The sequence below is a fragment of the Sebastes fasciatus genome, chromosome 14 (assembly GCF_043250625.1).
Source record: "Sebastes fasciatus isolate fSebFas1 chromosome 14, fSebFas1.pri, whole genome shotgun sequence".
NCBI lineage: Eukaryota > Metazoa > Chordata > Actinopteri > Perciformes > Sebastidae > Sebastes > Sebastes fasciatus.
The window spans coordinates 15,513,625-15,539,951 of record NC_133808.1 but is presented as its reverse complement, the minus strand read 5'-3'; the positions used below and the strand labels follow the sequence as shown (position 1 = coordinate 15,539,951).

Here is a 26,327-nt window from a genome sequence, read left to right as displayed (position 1 = left end):
ATTAGAATATCATTTATTTTGTATTTGACCAATGTTCGCACAGGTGGCTGTACGATCTGCTCTGTTTGAGGCAAATCTGACTGTTTCTTATAATTTTTCTGATCTACTTAAACGTAAAAAACACACAATTTAGTATTTTGGAACAAAGCGGCCATACAACACTTTATGGTCCCTTCAGGCAGTTCCTTGGTATTCATTCAGATCTTAGTCCAGCTCACAGCTCTGCTGTCAGGTGATGATCACAAGACCGAAGGCTTAATCCTCCTCAGCTCTACAAAAGCAAGAACAGAAATTAGAGGCTTTCTTAATGTGCATGTAACCAACTGGAACACTACATGATTTGGCTTTAAGTGTTGTTTCCACTATCACTGAATCTAAATTGAAGATCCACAACTGGGGACCGTAGCAGACTGAGATTCCACACTCTTCTGGGGGAACTAATTGGCTGCATTACTGCAGAAAGTTGATGTACAAACTGATTCGTCACTGCTGACTGGAGGAAACAAACAGGTGAAACATGATGAACGCTCTGGGTTTTGGTCTTCTTTGTTTGTTCCTTTGGCATGAGCCTGCAGAGGCTCAGTTTCCCCGAGTGTGCTGCACAGTCGAGGGGATCGTGTCCAAGCAGTGCTGCCCCGCCATGGGCTCAGATCCTGCCAACGTGTGCGGCTCTCTGTCGGGGAGAGGAAGCTGCTCGGCTGTTCGAGTCGACAGCAAGCCCTGGGGAGGACCGTACAGGCTGAGAAATGTTGACGACAGAGAGAGGTGGCCGACCAAATTCTTCAATCAGACTTGCAGATGTACTGGTGAGTCATGCACACGTTTATTAAACTGGCTCATGCTGAACCTGGAACATCATCAATATGATTTGACACGTTCAGTTTGCTCTCTGTGTTGCAGGTAACTTTGCAGGGTATGACTGTGGTCAGTGCAAATTTGGCTGGACCGGACCAAGCTGTGACCTGAGGAAAGCCCCCGTGGTACGGAAGGACATCCACTCCCTGACCCCCGAAGAGCTCCAGGAGTTTCTCAATGTCCTGGAGCTGGCTAAGACCACCACGCACCCAGACTACGTCATTGCCACCCAGCACTGGCTGGGACTCCTGGGACCAAATGGAACCGATCCCCAGTTCGCCAACGTCTCCGTCTACGACTTCTTTGTGTGGCAACATTACTACTCTGTCCGAGACACTCTTCTGGGTAAATGAGCAGGGTCACATTTTCCCGACTGAAAAATCTTGCAACTGGTTGGTTTATGTGGTTGACTTAATTAGGAAATTGATGGGAATATCATGATAACAAAAAAATAGGAATATATTATTATTATATCATATAATTTATTAAAACTGGCTATGGTGACCCTATTAAAGATTGTTCCAGGAATTTCAAAATAATATGACTTAATATGATCTGTAGACCTAATCCATATATATTTTTTTAACCACATACATTTGACGTATATTCAGATTTATAATTGTGGAGTTTAACCAAAAAATTCTAACTCTACTTTTTTTTAATTCTTAATTTATCATAATTAAAAAAAAGTTTCTCAACATTATTGAAGCAATACAACTTTGAACAGCATCAGAAAACATTAATAATATAGATTGGTATTAAAAAACAATTAATTTAAGAGGGACAGTAGATCGTGATTTTTTAATTTTTTATTACTGTGACTTTAATAATATAAATTCCTCGTGAGAAATCAAAAGTAATTAGTTTACTCATACATAGATTAAACAGGATCCACATTTATTTGACATATAATGTGATGTGCACATTATTGCCTTGTGATCACATCAAATACTTTGTTTCCCTGTAGGTCCCGGTCGTACGTTCAAAGCCATCGATTTCTCACACAAAGGACCAGCATTCATCACCTGGCACAGGTATCACCTCCTCAGCTTGGAGAGAGAGTTACAGGTATGTGTAATCCTCTGAAAACATGTTAGTAAACAAATTGTTTTTTGGCATCGTGACTGGATGGGATCAGCAACACTACGAGGGTTTATCAGTTGGGAATATACAAGTCGACTCTTGTCACTGAGAAAATTAATATTCCTCATTTGAGGTGCTCAGCTTTTCATTGTCTTAAGCAAATAGTATTGGGCTATTGTTAAATTGCAATCATTGGTACATCAGCGTCTGATACCTTGGAGGTTCTTTCCAGACCACGGCTACATAAAAACCTTTATCCATCCAGTTTGTCAATCAATAACATTTTGGTGAATAGGTTCTTAAAAGTAATAAGACATTCTTGCATTGAATGGTTGAAGGTTAACGCTCCAACCATAAGGAGCAGAAAACCTTCCTAAAATAAATTTCCTTTGTATCACATACAGAACATGAGTTCTTTTTAATGTCACATACTGTCCTTCCTTGAGGATATTTAAAATTTTTGAATGAATGTAGAAGATTTTTAAGATGCAGAGAATTGGTCAAAAATGTTATAAATGGAGGCGAGAGAGAGGAAGGCTCAGGGATGACGAGACATAGATATACACTCACCGGACATTTTATTAGGTACACCTTGCTAGTACTGATGGTCTTCTGCTGCTGTAGCCCATCTGCTTCAAGGTTGGATGTGTTGTGCGTTCAGAGATGGTATTCTGCATACCTTGGTTGTAACGAGTGGTTATTTGAGTTACTGTTGCCTTTCTATCATCTCGAACCACTCTGCCCATTCTCCTCTGACCTCTGACATCAACAAGGCATTTTCGTCCACACAACTGCCGCTCACTGGATATTTTCTCTTTTTCGGACCATTCTCTGTAAACCCTAGAGATGGTTGTGCGTAAAAATCCCAGTAGATCAGCAGTTTTTGAAATACTCAAACCAGCCCGTCTGGCACCAACAACCATGCCACGTTCAAAGTCACTTAAATCCCCTTTCTTCCCCATTCTGATGCTCGGTTTGAACTTCAGCAAGTCGTCTTCACCACGTCTAGATGCCTAAATGCATTGAGTTGCTGCCATGTGATTGGCTGATTAGCTATTTGTGTTAACAAGCAATTGAACAAGGTGTGCCTAATAAAGTGGCCGGTGAGTGTGTATATCCTCGACTGGATCCAAATTTAGGAAGTCACAGTTAGCAATAAGGGCTCGTATATTGGCCGTCAAAAGTCCATGTTGATGCCTAAAATTAACATTTTTAATATTAATGTAAACTACTATAATAAAAGTGTCCATTACCTGCAGAGATTGACCGGCAATGAGAACTTTGGGATCCCTTACTGGAACTTTGCCACGGGGCAAAGTGAGTGTGATGTGTGCACCGACGCTATGCTGGGGGGCCGAAACCCAGACAACCCGTCCCTCATCAGCAACCAGTCCAGATTCTCCAAATGGGGGGTGGTGTGTGACAGGTATAGGCACAAATCACTGATGAGAGGAAACGGATATTAATGCATGTTTTGATTGGTAGAAATCACATATTTTAATATTTCAGTTATTTTATTAATTTCCAGTTTGGACGAGTACAATCGCCTGGTGACTCTTTGTAACGGCACCAATGAGGGTTCCATTCAGAGGGGGATAATGGAGGGAGGTAACAGGTCTCTGCCCACCATGACCGACGTCAGAAGCTGTCTTGGAATCCGAGACTTCGACAGCCCTCCATACTTCACCAACTCTTCCTTTAGTTTCAGGTAAAACTCGACTGTTTAGCATCAATAATAATTTTGAAATGCATACCTGTTATTTCTTTGGAAAGCTACTGTTTAACAGACTTTGTGACCAACAGGAATGCTCTCGAAGGGTACGACAAACCAGATGGAGAACTGGACGAATCGGTCAATAACCTCCACAACCTCGTCCACTCCATGCTCAACGGAACCAGCGCTTTGTCTCACACTGCAGCCAACGACCCCATCTTTCTGGTCAGAGTCTGATCTCAAGCTTTACTCTGAAATGACACAGTAAAGTTGCTGTCATTAAAATCAGCGTGGTTTTTACTGGTTGTTTGTCTCGCAGGTGCTCCACGCATTCACTGATGCCATTTTTGACGAGTGGATGAGAAGGTTCGTTCCATCCAACGCCACCTTCCCAGACGAGATGGCCCCCATTGGTCACAACAGGGACTACAACATGGTTCCCTTCTTCCCTCCGATCACCAACGAGGAGATATATGTCTCATCTGAGCAGCTGGGATATTCCTATGCCATTGCCCTGGATGGTGAGCAAGTGTTAAAATAATAAGCTTACAGGAATAGTTTGACATTATGGGAAATATTCACTTTATAGCCCAGAGTTAGAGGAGAGGTGAGATAAAGGGTGAGAGAAAAACTGGAAACGGGGTGAAACAGCTAGCCTAGCTCTGTCCGAAGGTTACAAAATCCACCTACTAGCACTAATTAACACGTTAATCGCATGATTATCTTTGTTTAAGTCGTACAACAAAATCTCAAACTATAGCCCCGTTTAAACCACAGGAACTTTCCCCCCGGAACTAGGAACATTTTGATGAACTCATTGCATTTTGACCGCAGGGATCAGGACTTAAATTAAGTTTCGGGGAAATTTTTTGTGGCTTTTTTGCACCCCAAATTGGCCTTGGTTGGGGTGGGGGGGTAATACTTTCTGAAAGAACAGGAACTTTCGGGGTGGGGTTTGCAGGGATGACCGTTGCTGATTGGTCAAATACACACACACAGCGCTTCAACTCATGTACTGCTTCCTTCATAACACAAGGAAGTTCTCCAGTATCGATTTAGGTCCATTTTAGGACGAGGGGAGAACATTTCTCTTTGTTTGAGAACATTAAAAGTAAAGTTAGGCTTTCCCGACTCATTTAAAAAAAAAAAAATACAAAAAAACAGAGGGAAAAAGAGCGATCGTGTGAGCGAGCTGAGAGGGCGAGCGTTAGAAGAGACAGACAGCGCGGCGATGCCGTGAATGAAAGAAAATAAAGTTATTTTCTGATTGTTTTCACGGCAGTTATGATCTAAAACAAAAATAACCGTCAAACACCTGACTGATGATTTACTGTGGAGACAGACGTTCTTAGTTTAATTTTCCTCCTCTGCATTTCATTCATTACATTCAACATGCATCAGTAAATACTATGCAGCAGTAAATACGTTTAACGTTTATATTCTTCACCGTGTATTTTAGATGAAACAGGCGGACACACTGAACTGCACGCTGCAGAGTGTGTTTACCGCTGTGACCACCAGCAGCCCTCGTCCCATGTCACGTTGCTGTTTCATTTGTCAGTGGACTAATTTGCCTAATCTTTGCAGGTCTTTAGACTGCTATTGAAACACAGACAACAATGGGCTGAAGGAACCTTTACTTCATTGAAAAGTAGTTCCCGGGGCTAAAATTAGCAGGAACTCCTTGCCAGAAAGCGGGCTTATTAGTTTAAACTTATTAACTTCCACCTGACCTCAGATTTAGACTACAAGACTATAGAATAATCTCTGAAGTTTGTTGAGCTCTTGATTGACAAACAAAAACGTGGATTTTTTTTCAATATATATGAGAAAGCTGACAAAGTAGAGCAGAAACTCAACTCTTGTGAATGCATTACATTATGGTGCAAAATAATCATCCTGCGTTTCTATTATTATTTTTTTAGCTTGAGAAAATATGCTTGCTAATGGCATTGCCCTTTTGGGTATAGGTCAGTGTTGTTAAATTGCCATAGATGTTTTTTGTTTAGTTGCAAACTACAGTAAGGGCTACAAAGTTAGTTTTGAAGTCAGAAGTATCAGATAATAGTTAAGCAATGTTGTCATTGATGTCAATTCAATGCCTAATCAAACCTATCAAATCCCCATTTTAAACATCTTATTTGAACACAATGACTGACATTTACATTTTCTGCTGCTAAAAAGCATCATATATGACCTACTCCACTTGTGCTTCATCTTTACAGCAGATGGCGGGCCGGCTGTGTTTGTGCTGGGCTCCACTCTGGGGGGAGTCTTCATCGGTCTCCTGGCGCTTCTCCTTATCTTTGTGCTCTACCTGCGTCAACGGAGAAACAGAGGCTTTGAACCCCTGATAAAAGCAGACTTCACAAATAGAAAGTACACAGAGGAAGCCTAGATTCCCCCTGTTGTTCTGAAATGCACTTCAGTACTTATACATACCCGAGAGAGATGGAGCAGCCAATCACCAATGTTTGTAGGCCCTACTGTGATGCAAGAGGAAAATATTAATCCTGTACGTTAAGTACACTTGTACTTTTTAGATATTAAATCAAATTTCATATAAGAACAAATATGAGAATCATGTAATATCAATTGACAAATAAGATTAAAAACTTCCCAAGACCAATCAAAATGAATGTATACTTTAACTGGTTTAGTGAGCTTATGTACATTTGACAATTTCTTTAACAGCCACCACAAATACAAATCTATTGGAATGTTTTTAATAAATATTTATTCTCAAGAACAGTAACAAAACACAAATGCAATCATCTTAATTGCACTGGAAAACAATAAGGCATATTTGCTCAACTAGTTCTTCGCCCCTCTTAGTTTGAAATTAGATTCAAACTCCGACCAAACTTCCCCTCATTAGGATTTGACTCCATACAGAAATGCATTGATTGTAAAAAAATGTTGACTTATAGCGTTTTCCTGCTAATTATGTTTTTCAGATAATTTGTCTGACTAGACCTCCATTTTCAATATTTTATTGGAAAAATATTACCATTAAAAGTTCAATGATACAAAACATAAAAAGGGCATCCTGTAAGATCATAATAAAGAATCCTTTTAAATGACACATTGGACATATTTTCCTCTATATTTTTGTTCTTGCAATGTGGATGCAAACGCTGACTTAAATGCAATAAAGAAAAGCTCAACAAATATTCACTGATATACTGCGGAGGGCATAACACTGCTTAATTCCTTGGATATGTAAGCTTAGCTGGCCTGCTGGTTATGGAGCTGACGGGCTCTCAGAGAACAGTGGACGTACATACAGGCTGGTTTTGTCCGCCCCCCTCAGCAGTGCCAGGCCTCTCACATTCTCTGTAAGTACGCTCTACTGAGGAGCTTCACTGAAGCATTCAGGCCTGTCCGGTCTCCACAGATTCTCATTTCACAGGTGACTGTGGTCGGCTTCTAGCCTGTCTGTGCTGCAGACATAACCATTCAAGCTTTACAGATAAATTTAGGGGCCCTTTCTTTGCATTTCCAGTAACCACTGTGTGCTGCTTCTTCTCTTAATAATTCCCTCACCTTTTAAATAACTGTGTTAATACATTTGTAGGAATAAAACACTTAACTTTTTACTACTGTCTGACAGTATTTCAGTTTTGTAGCTTTTTATGGACATTTTGGTGGCTATTTTATCCAAACTGTGAAAAGCAGTTACAGGATAAGCTTTGGATATTCAATCACATTATGCAAAAGTGGCACCGTTTTTCTGTTCCTGTATATGCAAATCCAGAATTTCTGGAAACACCTAAAAATGTGTAATACTTGTGGAAATACTTGCAGACTATTCTGTTGATGCAGAAGAAAACGTTATAGGCCCAGATTACTGTAAATGAATATAGAGATTACAGAAGCAGCAGACTTCCACCTGTGATGGTGATTCTGTATCGAGTGGGAGTGCTTTCCATACTGCAATGTCCATTTACACATATGCAGAACAAGGTCATGATTTTCCATTACCGTGCCTTTATAAGGCATTATAATATCAGCAGAGTATGCTTAAGAGCATTTTATATATCTTGTATAAATGGTTGATTTGTGTATCTCTTTCTTGAGTGGCTTTGCTTGCAGGTCACTGATGCTACAGTATAAAGTGGTTAGATGGAGGTTGACACTTGTCTGACTACTCACTTAACGGAGACATGAACCCTACAGAGAAAAAATAACTGCAATATATTATTGATTAATCATTATATATTAGTGAGGATTAGAAATTGTTAAGCCCTCTCTGACATTACCAGGACAAGCACCCCACAACACTACAGAACCAGCATCACTAGGGTATAATGGCATTACTGTATATTGGTTTTAATAATTGCTCCATATTGATTTTTGTCCAGGTTATATCCTCCTGAAGCAAAGCTTGAGAAACCAGCATGATATGATGATAATAAATGTGTTGCAAGGCAAATGAGTATATAAAAATTGTTAATCTTATCCCTTTTAACAAAATGTGAGCTTTAGCACAAGACGACTGTTGAACAGAGCAGATCCATGACCAACCCATGATATACTTAACCTACAAACTTGCCAAACGTCACTGTTGAAATTACTGTGAAACATAACACGATTCAGTGGCTGCATCTGATCTAAAAACAAAACACGGATTTGTGACGACTTTGATGAATATTCAATCGCTTCTCATCAAAAATCAATAATTGGCACACGATTTAATGGCAATGGAACGAGGATTCAATTTCAAATTTGAGGTGGAAACCACATGTTCCTGAATTTTCTGTCATTATCCTTTTCAAAATATAATGTTAAACATATATTAAACTTATTGTGCCTCTTTTAGGTGCATCAAATAACCACATTCTCAACATTTTTCAACACACAAACAATTTTTTGCATTAAAAAAATCAAAACAATCAAAGTGCGTGTTATATTTTTCCACATGGAGTCCTACATTAATACCTGCCATATGTGCAAGAAATCTCTGAAGCAGAGTTTGTTGGGTCGGCATCAGTGTTAGATGGTGAAGTGATGCCATAAAATGTCAAGTCTAAGGATGGCACTGCACGATCTTTGGGAAAGTGGGAAATCATGATGCATGACTGCTCTTTTTCAGAGCAGACTCCTCTAGCCTCCAGGCTGGCAGCCTGAATACTGTCTGCTTGACTGTAGCTCCATCTGCCTGAATACAAAAACTGCAAAAAAAAACAAAAACCCTGCTGTCCATGTTTAGCTAGTTCCTCCAGCATTATCTCCATTGTCGGTGGAGTGCCAGGGCTGAGAGGGCCAGAATGGTTGGCAGGGCTACAGAGGGTGCACGGAGCGGGGCAGAGTCATCCACAGGCCCGCTTCGGTCGGCTTCCACCACCGGGGCTTCGGTGGCAACACCGTCCATGTCTGTGGGGCAGACCTCTGTGCAGCCGCTGCCACTGCCTGAGCCGCTGCCTTCATCGCCTGCAACACCATAACAAAATAAAAGCCAGACTGAGCACATTAGTCAACAATTCAACCAGATTTTACAGTCCTAAACTGTTGCCTTAAAGCTACAGTATGCAACTTTTTTACATTCAAGTTAAAGGAACAGTGTGAAAAACTCAGAGGGATCTATGAGCAAAAATGGAATATAATATTAATCCATTTCATTAGTGTATAATAACCTGAAACTAAGAATCGTTGTTTTTGTTAGCTAAGAATAAGCCCTTCATATCTACATAGGGAGCAGGTCCTCTTCACTGAGTCCAATATGTTGCTCCGCCATGTTTCTACAGTAGCCCAGAACGGACAAATGAACTCTGGCTCTTGCAAGAACCTTTTGCGTATTTACGTTACCCAAAGGCAACCGTATTTCTCCGTCACGATTGTGAAACTGTGGTAACGTGAGCCGCAGAGTGCAAAACCGTGGTACCGCCAGCCGCCGCCTGACTTCCGTTGCTCCTAAAGTAGTGTTATTATGGTAAGGATGGCCTCTGAGGGAGGCTAATGGCATTACCACGGTTTTGCACTCGGCGGCTCACGTTACTGCAATCTTGGAAAGGGAGGAGTGAGCGGAGGGGTACTCAGTTGGTTGCAATCTGCAACCACACCACTAGATGCCGCCAAATCCTACACGCTGTACCGTTAAAGCTGCAATATAAAGCATTTGCTTATATTAATGGTGGATCAAATGACTACGTGTATGTGAAAGGTGTCAGAAAATGATCACCCGAGTCTTCAGATCCCTTCAGCTCAATGCAGCATTTTATTGTCTTTCAGCTCATTGTTTTGGCTTTTCTGTTTTGGTTCACTCATCGGCGTTGTTTTCAGACGCAGCTCTGATAAACCCACTGTACACTATCCGCCCAGCACCAAGTGGAAGGCAGACAAAGTTGGCGACTAACTGGTGAACATAGTGGAGCATTCAGTTTGATATGTCTCTCAAGAGGTGGTGGAGGCCCAAAACAGAGCTAAAAGGAAAGTCAATAGCGGACTCAATACTAATACCTCTCTCTATCTGTTGGATTTGTTTGCCAACAAGATCAACATATCGACTTCAAAAGGTGATAATACAGTATGTCAGTGTTTTGTTTACAGCTTGTTTCCGCTGAAACTGTTAATGGAGGTTCAGCAATAAAATGTTGTATATAATACTGTACCAGTCTGTATGTATTTGTGACTCTGTGCTCTCTATAAATCCCAATATGACTGAACTAAATCCTGCTCTCTGATGGATGGGCTTTTTTGGAGTGAATTTAAATGAAGGAGAATACTGAACACCCAATACGCTGCCTCCAAATTTTTCCATAACTGTCTTCATCAGCTTTTCTCATACCTTGATGAAGACTGGACTGGACTTATTGGCACTGTATTTTTTTTACACACTGCCTGTGTTAGTTATTTGCTCCTTCAGTGCCTCTTGTGGCTTTACTGATGTTGATTACCTCCGCCTCAAGGTTAGACAGTATTTCAAAGCAGACAGCTTATCAAGATGAGTGACAGGTTGGAGAATCAACCAGGGCGGAGAGGACAAGACTAAAAATACATTTCATGCCTTAAGACAAAAAAGTAGCATGTTGTCACAAGTGTGTGTGTGTGTGCATGGGAAATTGCTTACTTGAGTCTTGAAAGTAGATATCATTGCCGTTGTAGGCATTTTTCAACTTGTTGGTCATCACCCTCAGAGCCATGATCTGCTGGCGGATGAAGGTGTCTGGGCGGGTGATGTCCACACCCACCTCAGGGTTATTCACCTGGTTGGTCAGTCCATCCTTTTGAACTTCAGGGAAGTATCTTTTAGGTTCAAAATACAAACAAATAAAATAAACTTTGTGTTATTTTTGACAAGAAGATTGGCTAATCTATGGGTCTAACTCTCATACAGCGCGCTAGAATAGCTCTTTGAGGTTACAACAGTGTTGGCAAAAATTTTACCTAATCATGTTTGACCTAATCATGCGGGGTAACGTGCGGACATATTTGTGAGATATTTCCCCAGGCGAAACATGTCAGCTGCCTGCATTCCTGTCTGATAAATAAGCAGCAGGCCATCATGTGAGGCCATTCCACAAATCGTCTCACACAACAGCATTTGTTTCCCCATAAGCCCAGGTCACTCTGGGTAATATTCACCTCTGAAATCGCGGCGAACATTTGATGTCCGCCGGTGATATTCTTTTCTTCTTGGTCACAGAAAATAGCAGCAAGCTTCCACATCCAATACCAATATACAGGCTTAAATGATCAGCTTTAAGGGGTTATTCAAATAATTTAAAATATGAATGCTGAACATCTTTTGATCATACAGTTGATGGTATGAATAAAAGTAGCGTAAATCAATTAAACTGTGACCTCAGCCATGGCTGCGGGCATTTGGAGCGCTCGTGCAAATATTTTCCTTGAAAATGAAATTATCAGGCATGCTGGTTTCACATTTTAAAGAAGAATGGAAACACAATTCCATAAAATAACACAGAGAAAAAAGCAAAAAGCATTTAAAAAAAGCAAATTATACTATATAGTAAAGGGTGAATCCAAACCAGAGTTATCAACCATGATTAAAGAGACCACTTCCTATTTGTTTAGTTGACGGATAACGAGTCAAAATATTCCAAGCTTTTGCACAGCAGAGTTTAAATCAGGGGAAGTAAATAATCTGTTTTAATTCTAGGATTAGACTGATTAACATTAGTCCAGTTGAACAGACTTTGGACTTCTAAGTAACCTTTTGTATTAGCCTGCATCAGCCCCGGGCCCCAGTGCACCTACCTGCCCTTGGTGTGTCCATTCCAGCACTCCTCATCACTGGCATTTCCAGCGGTCACTTTGTCCTCCACACATGTTGCCTCGGGCAGGCTGGACCAAAATTTCTTTGACAGCTTCAGTTTCTCTTTTATGTCAACAACCTAAGCAAAGACAGGCATCGTTACATGGGAGAAAAAAAACCCATTATATAAACAAATCAAGTCTGTGTTCCAAGAGTGCAGTTGCAGCTGAAAATGATGCATCTATATACAGTATACTGAAATATAAAAAAAGGGTAACGTTTCATTTTACAGGTCTGCAAATTTTACTTTTTAATTTTAGAAAATGAAATTATTATAAACATTATTTAATAATTATATTCCCAATAGCTGGTAATTTATTTAGTACATTTCCAGGAAAAGAATACAAAGTTAATTGCTTTATTTCAATGTCTGCTGATATATAGATAATAATTAGAAAATAACTTATTTGAAATTTCTTAAAAAACTCCCTGAATCATTACATGAGTTACCAGGATACATTTGTGTAGACAATAAGTCACACAATGATGAGATTTGTGCCTGATCAGAAGTGTTTTCTATTAGTTTTGGTTTTCCACCTCCGATGAATAGCAGCGCAGTCGCTTCTCAAGCCTAAGGGCTCTTTTAAACCATTATGTGCTATTTTAGCATATAATTATTAAATAATATTTATAATAAAGTAATTTTCGATACATTTTGAGGTAAATATTTGGGGTAATTTGGCAGTAATTCCAAAGAAATTTCAAATAGGTTACTTGCTAATCATCACCTAATTGCCATGAAATTTGTGGACCTGTAAAATTAAGTTTGACCAAAAAAAAGAAACATTAATTAGACATTTGTACACAATTTCTTTAATAATACATTATTTATCCCAAGCAATAAAAAAGATAGCACAGTGTGACCAATGCCTTTTCTTTTCAAAATTGATGACAACCCTCCTACACACCCCCACTCCTTTATAAATGCTGTAGCCCTCAAAGCATTACAACAATACTCCTAATTACCATATATCCTTGTAAAAGCATCTGAGAGAAAATACAGACACTGAAAGATACCCTTGAAGTTTCGGATATAACAAATGGTAGGTATAAATCTAGCATTTGTGTCCCCTAACTGAGCTTTTTTTTTAAAAACTCACATGATACATCTCATTTGTAAACTCATTATAAAACTGCCCCACCGTCACTTATTACCACATCTTATCAAAGGGATTACAAATCTTGGGATTTAACCCTGAGACATCTCAACTCTCTGACTCCCCAAAAAATGATTTGGGTTTAATTTTCCTTCCACGTTGACTATCGAATGTTTGCATCATGAAAAGTAAGACCATGCAGGCTTGCAGCAATAATTTCAGCTTGAATGTCAGACTTAAATGCTCCTTTGCATCCCGGCCATGTGACACAGTCAGATATCGTTTCCTGACTTGAGCCTGTTGAACTCCAATCTTTCATCAAACACAGAATTTGACATATTTCACTGGAGCTGAGGGAAAGCCTGATAGCAGCAGGTTGGCCCCATTATCTTTTTCCGTCTGACTTGCTGCTGGCTTACGTGAAATTGTAGTGAACCTGAGCAGAACATGAAAGGTGCTGTACTGACTGTGTGACGCTGCTGTAGGCCCCGACTCTGCTTTTGATGTGTTAATCCTGTCACACTGATGCCAAAGCACTTCAGCAGCTCTGATGCTGCCCAGAGGGTCAAGGCTGCACTCAATGCAAGAGATTGACTGGCAATGTTTGACTAAACCTCGCACATTAAGTTTAGTTTAACAAGTGAGAGATTCAGTTTTTCTCGGGATCTGCTGGCAGAACGCGACCTGTAAAAAAGTGTGAATTAAACTGGGAATGACAAACTCACCTTTAGGTAATGGAAATATTTAATTAGCACCTTCACTAAACATGGTACTGCCATGTTTCATGTGGCTGGAAATAGATAAAAAGTTGACTTATTTAATGAGCTGCGATGACTAACAATGTCTTAATTACATTTCATAATTTTCAGTATTGACACATAAGCTGTACTCATCCGTTATAAAGAGTGACTGAACATTGAATGTTTCCTATTTCAACCACAACAAACACATAGTCAGTGAGCAGTTATATAAAACTCCCTATTGAGATGAAGAACTGAAAGAAATCCACTGGGAACCAACTAAAAGTACGTGATGAAACTAAAATATATCTGATGCTTAAAGGAGAAAATGTTTCAAAAGAGGAGGGAAGGTTGAGTCTTTTCACACAATAATAAATATGCCTCTGGGAAAAGTCTGCCTCTCACTTCATTGCGCATTGCCCATGAATAAATAATACGACTGCAACAAGCGGCCCTGGCCATGTAACCAGCTGCAGTGCACACTAGATGGCACTATGTCTTTAGGAAATGGAGAGACTCAATGTGAAAGCAACCAGAAAGAAAATACAGAGAAAGTGAGAAGAAAACATTTCAAATTTAAACCTATTACATTTACTAATGATGTTTCTTTCACATCGAAAAACTTCACATTCACATTAATCTCCATGTGGTCTAACATCAAGACTGCACTTGCCATGGAAACAGATGAAATTAGAAAGACTAAGGAAAGACTTGCGTACACAGAAATCTTCAGTATCAACAAGAAAATCAGGTCCACATTATCATCCACATATGGTGATGGTATGTGAGGAAGGAGGGAGGATGTGCAAATGGAGCGGAGATCATCATTATAATCAGCTCGTCTAACTGACAGGGTTGATATTCTCATTAAAAATAACAATGAGGATCATAGAAAAAACAACTCCCGTTCGCCTCGCATCAGGATATTAGGATGCATTTGTGTTCAGTGACATCCTAACAGATGACTATTATCACAAAGTGAGATAGCTATTTCAATCCATGATGACAGTCAAGGGTTATTAGTGTGCGATACCTGTGGCTCTGTAATAAGGGCTGACAGGGCAGCTGATAGAAACATTAACTCACTGGATGTGAAAGCCATGATCATTTACATTATAATTGTTTTAATGAGCTTGTATACGTTCGTACAATAATAAAACATTGCCAACATATGCGTCTTACTGTGTTAGAAGTGCTGGGAAAACACTTCCATATGCATCAACTGTACAGAGGTTTTTCATTGAATGCACTCTTCCACTGATAAAGAATCACTTTTTAAATATGTAATATTGCCACACACTAAGGCTGCAACTAAAGACTATTTTCATTGTGGATGAATCTATTATTTTCTTGATTAATCGATCGGAATTGGTGAAAAAAGTTGATCAGTGTTTCCCAAAGCCAGAGATGACGTCCTCAAATGTCTTGTTTTGTCTACAACTCAATGATATTCAGTTTACTGTCATAGAGGAGTAAAGAAACCAGAAAATATTCACATTTAAGAAGCTGGAATCAGAGAATTTAGCCTTTTGTTTCTTAAAATATTAGTCAAACCAGATAATCGATTATCAAAATAGTTGGCGATAAAGTTGTTAACTAATCGATTAATCGTCGCGTAATGAAAACACAACAATTCTTATTTTCAGGTGATTATACACTAAAGAAAACATACTTATTAATATCATATTCCATTTCTGCCAATTGATCCCCTTAAATGTTACACACTGCTCCTTTAAACAGATTGCAAGTAGTGTGTTATAAACCATTTATTAAATTGTATATACTGCTTATAAATGCTAAATAGAGGGACTTACTGTAAAGTATTATAATGCAAGTGTTGCAGAAAAAAAAACTCCAGACGCTTTGAGTTTCACAGTGGATAGAATTAGATCATTGATTTTATCCCCAATCTAACTTATCACACTTGTTATCTTTTCTTTTATATAACCCGATTTATTTCTTTTATTATCTCTTTTTACAAAATCTTGTAATTACATTGTAATAGCACTATCACATTATGTGAAGTCACAGCTTAAATGATGTGTCAGTTTCTATCTTATACTGTTTTACACTAAAGTAAAGAACAGAAAAAATGTATATGTTTTCCACTTTGCCAAGGTCATTGCGAGGTGGGCTCGTCCTACAGGGCTTTACATGGCCTTGCTCTTTTTCTGTTTTATGCATCACATCATATCTATATTCTACATTTCTTAAAGGCATGATATATGATAAACTGTATGTTCCCTGCAATTTTGTGAAAATGCATGCTTCGGGATGTCTTAGTAAATTAACTGTGATTGGATATTCTGCTTCACATTAAGGACTATGAAGGTACAGTAGTAGTATATTTAGAACGTCAAAGGTAACTGGATTTACTATTTTAGTATTGACAATTTCATTTAATTTGAATTCAAAACAGAATGTTTCGGTGGACAATTTCGATATTTGTCTCACACTTTGCACAATATACTGACCGACTTTGAAAAAGAACATTTAAAGGACACGTCATTATTTTATATAACAAATTCCATCAAAAGTACAAAACTAACACGGCTTTAGTCTCATTCAATACGTTCTGCCTTCCCGACGCCATCTGTGGGACTTACAGTGCTTTTGTTGGGGACTATTTTCAGTAGCGGATTAATACACATTTGGTGCCGGTGAGTATTTACAGTAGCATGACGGTGTATGTGGGATTGACTCAAAAGTAGGAAAAGGAACATGTCACCCAGTGCGGCTAATTGATGCGTTTTAATAGTTTGTAGACAACAACGCAGCTCTACAGCACAGAGGAATACGGTGAGATTTACAGTATCAGGCTCTCGCTACAGAGATAATCAAAGGATTAATTCATTGTTAGTTTATGTCTTTTCGTGAGACTTAATAATAACAATGCCAACAATACAAAATCCCACCAGACTTATCCTTTAAAAGTACTTGTGTTTAGCTAAAACAAGGACAGATTTGTGACTAAGCATCAATTTAGACCTTGAGGATGAAAAGCTGCAGCAAGGTGTAGTTTCGCCCGCTCTTCCTCCTCAGCCATATTTTTTCTCCTTCACCCTCCGTCGCTCTGCTTCCTGTCATGAACCATATATTACTTCACGCTGTTTCTCTCTCTCTCTCAGCCCCCTCACTATGGTCTCCTCTCTCTTTGGTCTTTCTCTCTGTTACCACAGTCCAAAGTGAAAGTGAAGGTTTCATGGCTAGCTGACCCGTGATCTTAGACCAGACTCCTATTCTAAAAAGCTTTGTAAAAAAAGAAGAAGCCCCCGGTGTTTCTTTTTCAACTGTGATATAACAGTGTATGCTCAGTAGCATCTGTCCTCTCCCATCTTTTCTCCTCGAGTACCACAATGGAAATGAGCTATAGAGCATGATCGTAATTAGTTTTTCTGCCACTTAATATATGATTAATTTTTTAATGAATGTTAATTCAATCATAAATGTAATCAAATCAATCATCTGTAATTTCCTTCTCTCTCTGTTCCTGTTCTGTCTCCTCATAAGAAAACAGGAAGTTTACCAAACAGCCAAACGTTAAAGCAGCAGTCGCTATAACAGTCGCTATATCCTGACAGTAGAGCATGACACAGGTAATCAAAAAAAAAAAATCACGTGCCTCTGTGTCCTCCGGTGCTCCTAATGGCATCTGCAAGATCTCACAGACCGGAGGAAAACAACCAATCAGAGCAGAGCTGCAGTCTGCCGTCTCTGAGCAGCTGTCAGTCACTCGCAAACTCCGATGAAATGGTCAAACTAGGCAGCGCTGATCAAATGTGAATCAATATTCTGTTACTGTAATGCCTGTATCTAGCCTCAAATGACCTGCGATTGGCCAAAGTCTCCCATCACGGGCTACACTTTTTAAAACCTTAAAACAGAGCCGTGAGGAGGTGCAGAAGTCTAGTTTTCTCTCAGAGCACTTGAATTACAATACTTGCAGGTTTAATACAGAGGAATAATCCAGCAGTAAACAGCACTGAAAAGTAGCCCATAATGTATTACAGCTCCGACAGCTTAGTGTGCCATGATCCAAACATAGCATCACCTTTGCTTTTTTCTCCCACCACAAATAAAATCCACCCAAACATACTGGATATACAGTACAATGTTTACCTGCTGTAAAAAAGTAATTGGCTAGCTTGAATGGACAAACATGAGGAAATGTTGACAGAGAATAATCATTTCCAAAAACAACAGTATGAGTCAATGAGATAATGGCGTTAGCAGGCTTAAAGTCTGTGTTTACAGATACTCCAAGTATTTCTTGCAATATTTATCACCAGTCTTGTTGTTGTACAGGCAGGTCATGGATTTTTCTGCTAGAACTGGTCGGCAGCCGTGTGCCACCTTCCAGCTCAGCACAGACATGCGAGCGAACTGCGCTTTGACCAGTGGTTTTCAGATGCCCTTGCCTATTCTCAGATCAAAAGCTGACGTGTCACTGGCTTTGAAGCTACAGTCACACTCCTGGCAATGGCACAATGTCAGCGGCCTAAGCTCTTATCTGGCCGTGGGATGATGCCCAGACATGCTATCTGCCTTTCAAAAAAAGAATAGAAATATGTGGCCAGACTATCTCTCTAACTTTTAGTCTCAAAACACATCACGCTCTCAGTGCTGCCAAAGCTGACCTACAGTGTTCTGCTGGCTGTTCTGTCAGCTGGTAAATCTCCCTTTCTCTCACTCACAAAAAGATTATCAGGCATTCAGTTTCACCCTAGGATCACCTCTATGTTGTAAAATTAACAATTAGTCCTGTTTCACGCGACTGTCTGGGGATGTCGTCGCAGCTTGACAAAGAGCATATCCCTCTGCTGCAAGTCTGAGCTAAATTAGTGCATGTTCAATCTAATCATAGACTCGGCAGCAGGTCTCACCACGAAACCACAAGGGGCAGGCAACTCCTCGATCAACTTATTTTCCCTGGCAACTGCTCCTCCTGTCTGCGTTAAAATAGTTTTTTCATTTGATACGAATGCAGTATTCTTCCTGCAGCTCAATTACAGAGGTCAGGGAGTCGGTTGAGCTCATACCGAGACCTTGGCCTAGCCATGAGTCTCTCCCTGACCAGTGACCACTTTGGGGACAGCCCGAAGAGTTTCTCACAAAGAGGAAGGCCGCGGTAAGAATAACTCTGCCTCTTCATCACATTCTTGATCAAGTTATATTGTTGACTGAGCCAATCCTAGAAACTAATACACCCGGTGCACTATGTGGTCATGCAGCCAACAGATCGACTGCCACAGTGTCGAGTATCAGGGTGCTGACGCCCTGTGGGTGCATGTCCCCAGAGACACGGCTATTTAATCTGGTGTCTAACACGTCATAAAGTCCCCCTCATTGGTTCAGGTCTACCCATAAACAGCAGATTCTCTCAACCAAGACCTGCCATCTGGACTCTACAGTACTTTTAGCACATAAAAAAATCGGTAGAGTAGAAATAATATTGGCTAGCCCAAAGCATACCAAGTAAATGACCTCTGTGATAATGTTTAGAGTAGCAGTTGGCCCCCCTTTTGTCAGGTCTCGTTGTGTCCTTGTCTGGAAACATTCACTTCGAAGGTGACTGGCAGTGTTGCTCAGAGCAGGTAACTACCAGAGTGTATATAGATGTGGGCTGTTTTCATCCAATCGATACCCATCAACAGAGGGCAAAAGCAAATATGTTTCCCCTCTGTGACTTCACAATAGATGAGACTAGAAAGACATCGCCCAGCTGTTTGTCTTGCACCGCTCACACAGATGGGAGCGGTACACCAAAGCAAATCATGGTTAGAAAACAGCACAACCACTTGCAAACTAAAAATGTGGTTGGATATGACAGTGCAGCGGTGGTTTCCTCGCTCCGCTGCCGGCCTACACTCCATGTGTTCATGACAAACCCTTTTTTAGCATCATACTGTGGGCCCTTTTTTTCATCTCTCAGCTGGAGCCGCCCTCCTTGTTTCCCTTGATTACAGCTGATTATGTCTTCGCATAAATCTGACACAGCAGAATGCCGCGACATGATTTAACACGGACATCTCGACGAAGCCTCGGCCTTGGCAGTGCGTATATCTTTCTTATATCTCCCGGTGACAGCACTGTCAGTGACAGCGCTGTGATATTGTTATTATGCTGCTTCCTGGGAGTGGATACTTGACATAAAGTGAAATTCTATTGTTATTCAAAACTGGCCATTATTCTGCATTTGTTTTGATTTTGCAGCCCGGGTTTTGAACAGTAGCGGAAATGCTGTGAGATCCATTTTAATGGTATATCTGACAGACACTGTCACTGAAGAGAGGATATTATAGAGGCGATAAACAAAACTAATTAATATGTATCACCTATCAGTTAAGATTTAAAAACTCCTGCCTTAAACAATACTGTACAGTGTGTTGATGTACTGTAATTGCACAAGTACATTATATTGGATTTGCTGCCATCTTGTCAAATTTGGTTTTGATTCCATACTTTAGTGACAGAAAGCTGAATACTGAATTTAATCGCTCAGTTCTGTGACGCCCCGGAGGCATAACTTTATTTTCAACTTTCAACAGCCTTCATAACTGTTGTAGGAGAAACAATTCATCATGCCTTTAATTTAATGTGACGGTAAATCTCTGTGTACCTTGAAAAAAAAAAAAAAAACAGAAAAAAAAAGATAATGCTGGTTCCAAAAATAGCAGAAGATGTGTTGTTACAAGAGACGCATAATTACAAACCAACGACATTGGTCTCTTTAGGCTAATTTAATCAGGTTTGATCAGAAATAATCCACAAAAATACATCGCTTTTAAAAAAAAGCACCCCAAAACAAATAATGCAGCTCTCCTTTATGATTGTAGGGACATCTGTGGTCACCAAGAGGTTAAAATGATTCAATACTTAACTGTATTTTTGGCCATATTTCACACATGATCAGGTCTTTCCTCTTATAAAGGAGAAATTGCTGCATGTTATTGTAGCTCATGTAATATTTACATACTGTCAATGTACAGTAGGACACACTCAGTGGCCCATTTTACATATTGCCTCAAACCATTTGCTCAGTCCCAAGGTAGCTACACAGTTGGGCAATATGGTGTATCATGGTGAACAAAATTTATCACACAGTGATCCCACAGTGAGAAAAAAAATGACAGAATATTGATGAAACAGTGGTGAGTTTGCGCTTGTGATTCGCCCAAGGCCACGACAGGAGAAGTTCGAAAAGGGAGATGATTAAAGGGAAGCTATGTGGAGAACAGAGCAATCATCGGCTGGTCTGCTCCCTCCCTGCTGCCCTTGTTCCCCAGAGAGGCAGGCAGCCTAGAGTGTAATGGGGCCAATGTGCCTCATTAATGTATTGACAGATATGAAAAGTAGCAGAGCCTTTATGGCACCGGCATTAGTCGCTGATAAAGAGGGGGCGATGTATGGAAGGATATTAATAAAAATCACCTCAGCTTTTTTTTGGTGAAAAAATTATAGTCTTGGCATTATGACTGTTGACTTGGTCTCTGATGTTACCTTAAGAAGGGATGCATTGTAAAATACACGAGTTGTAATGATTACTGTCACGATGATGGCATATGATGAAAAAGGGAAATTATTATGAAATGATTATTTTCAGTATGGGCAAATTAACTCTTGAACCTTCTTTCTCTATTTAATCATATTTAATAAACCATGTTATTACACGGCTTTGTTGAATACTCGATTCTGATTGGCCAATCACAGCATTCTACAGTCTGTTATTTCTTTATAGAAGACCGTTGCTATGAATAACAGACCGTTGCTATGGGCGCGGTTCTGATGTTGGACTCTGGAGGACCGTTTTGTGTAAAATTACTGATTTCTTAAGTAAGTAGCCGTGTAATAAGTGGGATAGCGTACAGCGAGCCGGTCATTGTTGTAAAGTAAACCCCGACAGGGGGATGCTGTTTGCGAAGGGGTCTTGCATTATCCCGTACTTAGTGGTTTCTATACATTTATTTGCAACTGCAAAAATGTCCAGAGCAGTGCAATCAAACTTCAGCATTCGGTTGTCTTCAACTCCAACTTAGACCTCATTTACAGTTGTCATTCCAAGTGTCTTACATCCCTCTGGATAACATCCAGATGCGATTTAATACATTTTCATTAACCCTTAAACTAGGGCTGATTAATCGCAAATTAATCACACAATTTTGTATTGTTTATTGCACTGTTCAAAATGTACCTTAAAAGGAGATTTGTCAAATATTTAATACTCTTATCAACATGGGAGTGGGCAAATATATTTTCTTTATGCAAATATATGTATTTATTTATTATTGGAAATCAATTAACAACACAAAACAATGGCAAATATTGTCCAGAAACCCTCACAGGTACTGCATTTAGCATAAATAATATGCTCAAATCATAACGTGGCAAACTCAAGCCCAACAGGCAACAACAGCTGTCAGCGTGTCAGTGTGCTGACTTCACTATGACTTGCCCCAGACTGCATGTGATTATCATAAAGTGGGCATGTCTGTAAAGGGGAGACTCGTGGGTACACATAGAACCCATTTTCATTCACATATCTTTAGGTCAGAGGTCAAGGGACCCCTTTGAAAATGCCCATGCCAGTTTTTCCTCGCCAAACTTTTGTGCAAGTTTGGAGCGTTATTTAGCCTCCTTCCCGACAAGCTTATATGATGCCAGTATCTTCACTCTAGCTTTAAAACTGAGCCCACTACAACCTAAAATTCACAAGTTGCGTTAATGAGTTACAGAAATTGGTGGTGTTAAAACAAATTTGCGTTAAGGTGTTATGATCATGTTAACTTTGACAGCCCTAACTTAAACACAAATGCATAACTCTGATCACAAATGTGATTGCATCCGCCTTGGTTTTTCCTGTGGGTAGATGTAAGTTTACAATCTAGAGGGTGTGTCATCTGTGGCTTTTCTCCCGGCTTGCTTGAGATTGCAGGAGACAGCTTTAGATGAGCTTTCAACTTGTTGGGCATATTAAAATTGAGGTATAAATGTACATGGGATATTAGAAGCAGCTTCAATATTACACAGATTCAACAGTCTTGACTTCTTACAAAACTGTTCAGGGTTGTTATGCTTTGCTTTAAATGTGATGCCGTTCTAATTTCTTAAAACTTTTAAATCCAAACCTCTGTGTTATGAAATTTTCCTTTGAACAAAAAAAGATTCTCAGAGCACTCTGAGTGCTTTAATAGAAAGCCTTTAATAATGCATCGCTGACACCTACACATTTTCAGCAAAAACATTAATCAAAGAGTGTTAAATGAATTTAACACTTCAGAAGCACGTCAATGAATTTCACTGACTACATTTACATGCACACTAATATTCCACTATTATTCTGAATAAAACAATACTCCGAATGGAGCATTTTCCGATTAAGACATGTGGGATATGCCGATACTATTCGGGTTTTAGGAGCATTCTTTGGACATGTATACAGTGCATTTGGAATATGCTTCTAAATCGTTTTTTTTATGGCAGTTTGCGACACACAGCCTCTTGCCTGTTTAAATTCAGCTCTGTGCGTAACACACACCAACAAGCCGACAGATGCATGCCCAAAAGAAAAGCCCACATTTCAGGTCAGAAGGAGAAACACACCTACTTTTAAACATTATGAAAGACGTGGATATCAACAGGTTTTTCGATATTCGCAAAAATCGCAACACCGACCTTTTCAAGAAGGTAGTTGAAGGAAGGAAAGATGGAGGCTATGTTTGCACAGTCGAACAAGTCCACCACTGGTTACGTTTATCGGAGTGTGCATGGCTGCATGTAAATGGGAATATTAGTGGAATATTCATTGTCAATAGCCATGTAAACAGCTTAGTTTTTGTGTGTCATTGAGGATGGAAACCAGGTGGCAAATGTACTTCCTCTATCAGCAGCAGACTCTAGTTTGGTTTCCTTTTGTTTCCATTTTGACCAGTTTCTTATAATTGCGTCCCTATTTTTATGGTTGGTGGCTGCTTGTGAATTTCACATGGTAATTGCTACTCAAATGCGCACAAATATAATCAACTTAAAATAATCTAAATCAGATCGATTTGCAGAATAACTTCTTTGATTCTTTGAAACAGTAGTGCAGACATACGTTAAATGGATGTGTTTGATTGGCCATTCCTCTCTGGGCATACAATTATGTGATCAATCACGTGATTGCTTGTGAGTTACTCCTAAAAATTCTTGCTACGCTTTTGCTGTAAGCAGGACTGGGTTTGTTTGACAAATGTTTCTCATTTTTCACTTTCGGTGTAGAACGTTTTTCTCCTAAGCTGACTCCAAAGAGCTTTCTTAAATGTACTTCACAGAACTTTGATAAATCACTTTGTGATACAGACCCCAGTTCTCCCTTTTTGAAGTTTACTTTCAACCACCTTGGACTATAGGCTTTGGAAATGGTGAAAGGTGGTAAGGGTAAAGTGTGAGCATTAGAAATGGTTTTAGAAGTGTTAACTTTAGTTTCACACATGGCTGCATGAAATATGTCTGGATCTGTCTCAGAGAATAAATCAATATGATGAAATTTTAATACCAGTGACTTCTTATTACTTCTATAACTCTTATATTTTTTCTAATATATTTAAGAGGCCTATGAATTAAGTTCGCACTAGCAAGGCCACAGCTTTCAAATTCTACCCGTCTCCTTGACAACATTACTTGTGTTGTGAGTGACAGTATTCTATGATTGTTGCACCTCTGGCTTAATACAGTATGTGTGATGTCTTTATCAGTACCAAGGCTATAAAGCTTTGGTATACCGTATGGCTGTAACCCCAGTTCCATGAGAGTCTGATTGAGATGTTTGCATTATTTAATTATGCCCTTCCACCTGACACAAAGTGATGGCTGGGTAATGAGGGAGCGCTCTGCTTTCTATCCATCTGCATGCACAGCTCCTTTTTCTTTCTCTCAGGAGCTGAGAGTTTTTTCACTCATGCAATCAGAGAACCATGCTCACGGCCACAACCGTCTCTGCTTTTTGTTACATTTATGAAGTGTCATACATTTATGAGCAGAAACATGAGGTGGAATTCATGTGCTATGGTGGAGGTTGTGATTTATGGTGTCTGTGATTACTGGTCACCTTCAGTGGATTTTAATATAGTAGAGAGCCCAGAGGTCCACTCAAAAACTAAGTGTGCAGTCTTGATTGTACAACCGTACGCCCTTTAGTGTTCATGAAGAGGGACTCATCTGCATGGTAACACACCCACACAAACTGGCCCTTTTCAAAACCCTTATCTAGATTCAATAAGATTGAATGCTTTTTGGCTGCACTGCAGAGGGTCGGCCCTACAAATACAAAAGTCTGTCACTGAGTGACTGATTGAGTGATGAAGGTACACGATTGGTCGGCCGAGTGTCAGAGTTTCCTCATTGGCCGTTGCCCTTTCAAAATGAAAAGGTGGAGAACAGTCCTAAATGCAAATGAGCCCGTCCAGTGTGACGCGTCCGACTCACGGAACTTGGGCCAAGCTGCCAAACTAGGCGATCTAGTTCTAAAATGAAACGAGATTCAGCAGAGGCATAGCCTATTTCCTGCTTAAAATGTTTTCAGAAGTAGATTTTGGAGGATTGTTTAGACGGAATAACAGAAAGTTTACGAGCAGGCCGCCTTGTTGTTTCCTGTTTGAAACGGCAAGCAGAAAACCAGGAACCAATCAGGTGCATTCCACAATAGGGTACGTCAACAGCTTGAAAGACCAGCTGAGTGGAGTAGCGCATCACCCTGGTGTCCTTGCCGGACCTGGTGGACATGCACTGCTGGATTTAACATTATACACATGACCACTGACAATTTAGCCACAAATTCACAGACTGACCATACACGGTCCAGCCATATACTCGGTTTTGACCGAGTCTTGTTCATTGAATGTCCTGCTCCACACTGAAAGCTGTCCAGTGCAATGGCAGTCTGATCTGTTGGTCACTGAACAGCTCCACTGGAGCAGCTGGATGTTATTAGGGCTGTCAACAAATATTATAAATGCAAATATATATTTGAATATTAAAAAACAGATATTAGAATATGAAAATGAATGTTCATTTGTGGGGCTAAAAGCATTGAAAATTCAACAACAACCGTAATGATGGCAGAAAACTCGACTGCAGAGAGAGAGACACCGTGTCCTAACAGCAAGCGTTACGGTACGTCAGAGACGTACGTTAAGTGGTTACGGCGATGTAACCACTTAAAAAATGGGTGAGTAGTACTCTTCCGACGTTTGTACTTTTTAAACAGACAACATGTGATATTTACTGGAAATGATTTACAATAAAGCCAACAGCAAGTAGGAAACTTTCAGGGGAACTCCTGATGATTTCCCTCCAGCCAGCTGCCACATGATTTAGGTTTTTGTAGTGAAATGAGGAAGAGAGTGTCCAACAAAATTTCAGCTCAAAACGCCACGCTGCGCAGTGCTGTTTCGCTCGTGTTTCTTTAGAATTAATATTTGAATGTCAGTTTAGTCCAATTTTAACAGCCCTAGATGTTATAGGTGCCTTGCTCAAAGAGAAGTCAACCGTGGTACTGGCTGAGTTAACAGCGTATGAGATGT

The 26,327-nt window shown here is 39.9% G+C and overlaps 2 protein-coding genes across 3 annotated transcripts in view; one reads left to right on the top strand and one right to left on the bottom strand.

Annotated features, from left to right (window-relative positions):
• Nucleotides 1-281: 281 nt before the first annotated feature.
• On the top strand, nucleotides 282-6,393 carry dct (dopachrome tautomerase). Its single transcript, XM_074659182.1, has 8 exons — nucleotides 282-806; nucleotides 901-1,200; nucleotides 1,823-1,923; nucleotides 3,198-3,364; nucleotides 3,467-3,646; nucleotides 3,742-3,877; nucleotides 3,972-4,173; nucleotides 5,878-6,393. Exons 1-8 carry the CDS (start codon nucleotides 518-520, stop codon nucleotides 6,048-6,050), a joined length of 1,548 nt encoding a protein of 515 aa, XP_074515283.1. The 5' UTR covers nucleotides 282-517; the 3' UTR covers nucleotides 6,051-6,393.
• LOC141782613 (glypican-6-like) overlaps nucleotides 6,373-26,327 on the bottom strand; it is a 114,356-nt gene continuing 94,401 nt past the window's right edge. For both annotated transcript variants that reach the window (XM_074659176.1, XM_074659177.1), the window contains 3 exons: nucleotides 11,873-12,009; nucleotides 10,722-10,897; nucleotides 6,373-9,085 (listed from right to left, as the gene is read on the bottom strand). In XM_074659176.1, the coding sequence (XP_074515277.1) occupies nucleotides 8,880-9,085; nucleotides 10,722-10,897; nucleotides 11,873-12,009 (519 nt within the window). In that variant the 3' untranslated portion in view covers nucleotides 6,373-8,879. The remainder of the gene's footprint in view (nucleotides 9,086-10,721; nucleotides 10,898-11,872; nucleotides 12,010-26,327) is intronic.

Coding starts and splice junctions, on each gene's coding strand:
- dct (XM_074659182.1), top strand. CDS start 518: ATGATGAACGCTCTGGGTTTTGGTCTTCTTTGTTTGTTCCTTTGGCAT. Junction 1,924..3,197: donor GCTTGGAGAGAGAGTTACAG/GTATGTGTAATC, acceptor CATTACCTGCAG/AGATTGACCGGCAATGAGAA. Junction 3,878..3,971: donor CCAACGACCCCATCTTTCTG/GTCAGAGTCTGA, acceptor TTTGTCTCGCAG/GTGCTCCACGCATTCACTGA.